This window comes from Trichechus manatus, unplaced genomic scaffold (genome assembly GCF_000243295.1).
Source record: "Trichechus manatus latirostris isolate Lorelei unplaced genomic scaffold, TriManLat1.0 scaffold00065, whole genome shotgun sequence".
Classification (NCBI taxonomy): domain Eukaryota; kingdom Metazoa; phylum Chordata; class Mammalia; order Sirenia; family Trichechidae; genus Trichechus; species Trichechus manatus.
The window spans coordinates 4,381,708-4,385,001 of record NW_004444001.1 but is presented as its reverse complement, the minus strand read 5'-3'; the positions used below and the strand labels follow the sequence as shown (position 1 = coordinate 4,385,001).

Sequence of the window (3,294 nt, the reverse complement as noted above, 5' to 3'; positions counted from 1 at the left end):
AAAGTGTTCCATCCAACACTTCTGCTTACAAATCTCATTGGCCAGAATGTGGTCACCTGTCCACACATAGCTGCAAAGGAGGCTGGGAAATGTAGTTTTTTAGCTGTGTGGCAGACTGCCCAGCTAAGTATGATGGTTCTGTTTTTAAGCAGAGAGGGGAAAATAGTCATCTCTCTCTCAAGGGCAAAGATGTAAGCCAGGGTGGGGGATGGTGACCCACTGGGGAGATTTCCTAAAGGATGTGACATCTAAGCTGGGTGCTGCAGGAGACAGGCCTCAGGTAAAACAGGCTTGGGTAGGGAAAATTGGAGATATGGGGGGCAGATGGAATTGTGGTGAGGGGACAGAAAAGGCAGTGAGAGAAAGCACATTTAGTGTGTAAAGATCTGGGGGAAGAGGAGTCCAGGGAGAGGAAACAGCAAAAGCAAAGGCTCTGAGGCCCAAAAGAGCTTTGTGTATCAGAGTAATAGAAAGAAGGTCAGGGTGGCCGGAGCGTGTGAATACTCGCAGATGGGGGGAGGCATGTGACAAGGTCAAGGGTTAGTTCCTACAGGGCCTGGTAGGTCATGGGACAGAGTTTGAATTTCACAGCAAGAGTGACAAGAAGCCACTACAGGGTTTTAAGCAAGGGAGTGATGTGACCCAATTTGCATTGTAAAAGGATCGCTCTGGCTGCAGTACAGAGAGTGAGAGAATGAGGAGGCACGCTGCCCAGTCACAGTGCTTCCTGGGTGAGATCGAGTCATCAAAGACTCTAAAGCACTCTGGAGAGGTAAGCGCTTAGTCCAAACGTAAAGTGTACTAAATGTGGCGTGTGGTTGCCCCCAGCGTCTCCAAAAGGCCAACGTCGTCCATCCCTCTCACCGGTGACAGCCAGACCGACTCTGACATCCTGGCATTCATCAAGGCCAGACAGAGCATTCTGCAGAAGAAATGTAAGTCACCTCCCTCGATGGCCGCTCTAGGGCCACAGGTCACCTGCTCTGCTCACTAACACTTGCGGGGAGGTGAGGGAGAAGCTGGAGCAAGTGAGGTGAGAAGGAAGTAAGAAGCTTCCTGCATGTTCCCAAAGTCACAAGCCTGACCTTCTGGTCCCTTCACCTGTGCCTGGCCTCTGCCTCCTCCTGGAAATCCCAGAGGGGCAGCATCAGAGACGCCATGACAGGGCCAATGGGTGGCTGGCCCGATGCTCCTACCCCACTCGGCAAACTTCCTTTCCCTCTTCCAGATCCTTTCGTTCTCCTGTTTGTTCTCTGAACCCAAAGGCAGCGTTCTCCTTTGCCCAGCCCTGTCCAGACAGGAAGGGGCTGTGTGATGATTTGGTAATTTGTTGGATTTCTGGCTAGAAATCTCACCCTTGTGTCTGAATGTGGTTCTTGCCAATCAGCTGTGGATGTAAACACCACTTGAAGCCTCAAGCCTGAAGACATTTTAAATGAGAGAGGAAATGTGGGTGGATGTCAAACATGAAGAAAGGAGAGGGCCCTTCCCAGCCTTGCTCACAGACCTGCCCTACCTTTTCCCTTTGGCAGCTGCCCATCTGTTGGATAGGCCTTTTCTTCTCCCGCCTTGTGTCCCCCCAGAGACCCAGCCCTTACCGCAGCCCTGCTTTCAGTTTTAGCCTCTTCCTAGTAATCCGAAGGCTACTAGACAGACTTAGCATTGCTTTCCCAAGACAGAAGTGTCCCCTTGGTGGGATGCAGTGGCAGACTTGGGTCATCTGACGATTGACAACCCCTGCCCTGAGGGGCCCACACTCAGTTTCACAATCAACTTTCTGCAAGTGAGATAGTTGGGGGTTTGCACAGGGATAGAGCACCCCAACTAAAGGATGACCTTTACCATGTCATCCTCACCAGTAAAGAGCAGGCACCCTCATCGGGATGCCAGCCTGCTAACTGTTCTCTCCTCACCGCAGGATCAGCAACATCACACCATCTTCACGTCGTTTCTGAGGGCTGAGACACCTCAGCTCTGCCATCAACTTGCTGTGACTCCTTGACCACTAATTTGCCTTCTCTCATCCTCAGTTTCACCAGCTGGAAAAAAAGAAAGTGTCTTAGTTACCTAGTGCCACTATAACAGAAATAACACAAGTGGATGGTTTTGGCAAACAGAAATATTTACTCTCACAGTTTAGGAGGCTAGAAGTTCTAAATCAGGGTGCCAGCTCTAGGGAAGTCTTTTTCTCTCTGTCAGCTCTGGGAGAAGGTCCTTGTCATCAATCTTCCCCTTGTCTAAGAGCTTCTCAGCGCAGGGACCCTGGGTCCAAAGGTCACACTCCACTCCTGGCTCTTCTTGCTTGGTGGTAATGAGGTGCCTTTCCTCTCTGCTCAATTCTCTCTTTTATATCTCAGAAGAGATTGACTGAAGATACAACCTAATCCTGTAGATTATGTCCTGCCTCATTAACGTCACTGCTTCTAATCCTGCCCCATTAACATCACAGAGGTTAAGATTTACAACACATAGGATAATCATATCAGATCACAAAATGGAGAAAAACCACACAATACTAGGAATCATGGCCTAGCCAAGTTGACACACATTTTGGCGGGACACAATTCAATCTATAACAGAAAGAAAGAGAAAATTGGTTTCAGTGATCTCCAAGGCCCCATCAATCCCAAAAATACTAATGATATGTATTGGGCACTGAGCAATAGAGAGCAGCCAATCGGTGAACAAAACACTGTATCAGGTATCTTGTCTGTGCTAGGCACTGCACCCAGTGCTGGGGCCACAGCAGTGAGAATACAGAGTCAAGCCCTCAAGAAACTGGCGTTCTAGTGGGGAAGGAGGAGACAAATAAAGAACACATCAACGAATAAATGGGACCATTTGCGGTGCTAATAAGTGCCTTGATGTAGCTAACATACATAGTGTTGTAGGCAGCAACAGAGAAGGCTGCTTTTGACCGGGGTAGGTGGGGAAGGCCTCCCTGCAGAAGAGAACTTCAAACTGATAGCTGAATAGTGAGAGCCGAGCAGTCATTGTGAAGTCCTGGGAGCAAGTTTTCTCAGCAGCAAGTGAAGAGCCCTGAATGGGAAGGGGCTCTGCTTGGTCACCGGGTGGGAAGGAGGCCATCATGACTTGAGTACAGGGATCCAGGGAGCAGGGCCAGATCACACGGGCCTTATGGGCCAGGGCAAGGAGTTTGGATTTTATTCCAGGTGTAGTGGGAACCATCCAACTGACACTTTAGAAAGCTCACTCTGGCTGTCATATGTAGTGTAGTTATAGGGAATCAAGAGTAGACCGTTCTCAGGCTATTGTGAAGGCAAGGGATGAGAG

General features: G+C 49.5%; 1 protein-coding gene across 1 annotated transcript in view; it reads left to right on the top strand.

Annotated features, from left to right (window-relative positions):
• KIF6 (kinesin family member 6) overlaps positions 1 to 2,002 on the top strand; it is a 499,202-nt gene extending 497,200 nt beyond the window's left edge. The window contains exons 18-20 of the mRNA XM_012556417.1: positions 829 to 939; positions 1,229 to 1,322; positions 1,919 to 2,002. Of these exons, the coding sequence (XP_012411871.1) occupies positions 829 to 939; positions 1,229 to 1,322; positions 1,919 to 2,002 (289 nt within the window). The remainder of the gene's footprint in view (positions 1 to 828; positions 940 to 1,228; positions 1,323 to 1,918) is intronic.
• The last annotated feature ends 1,292 nt before the right edge of the window (positions 2,003 to 3,294 follow it).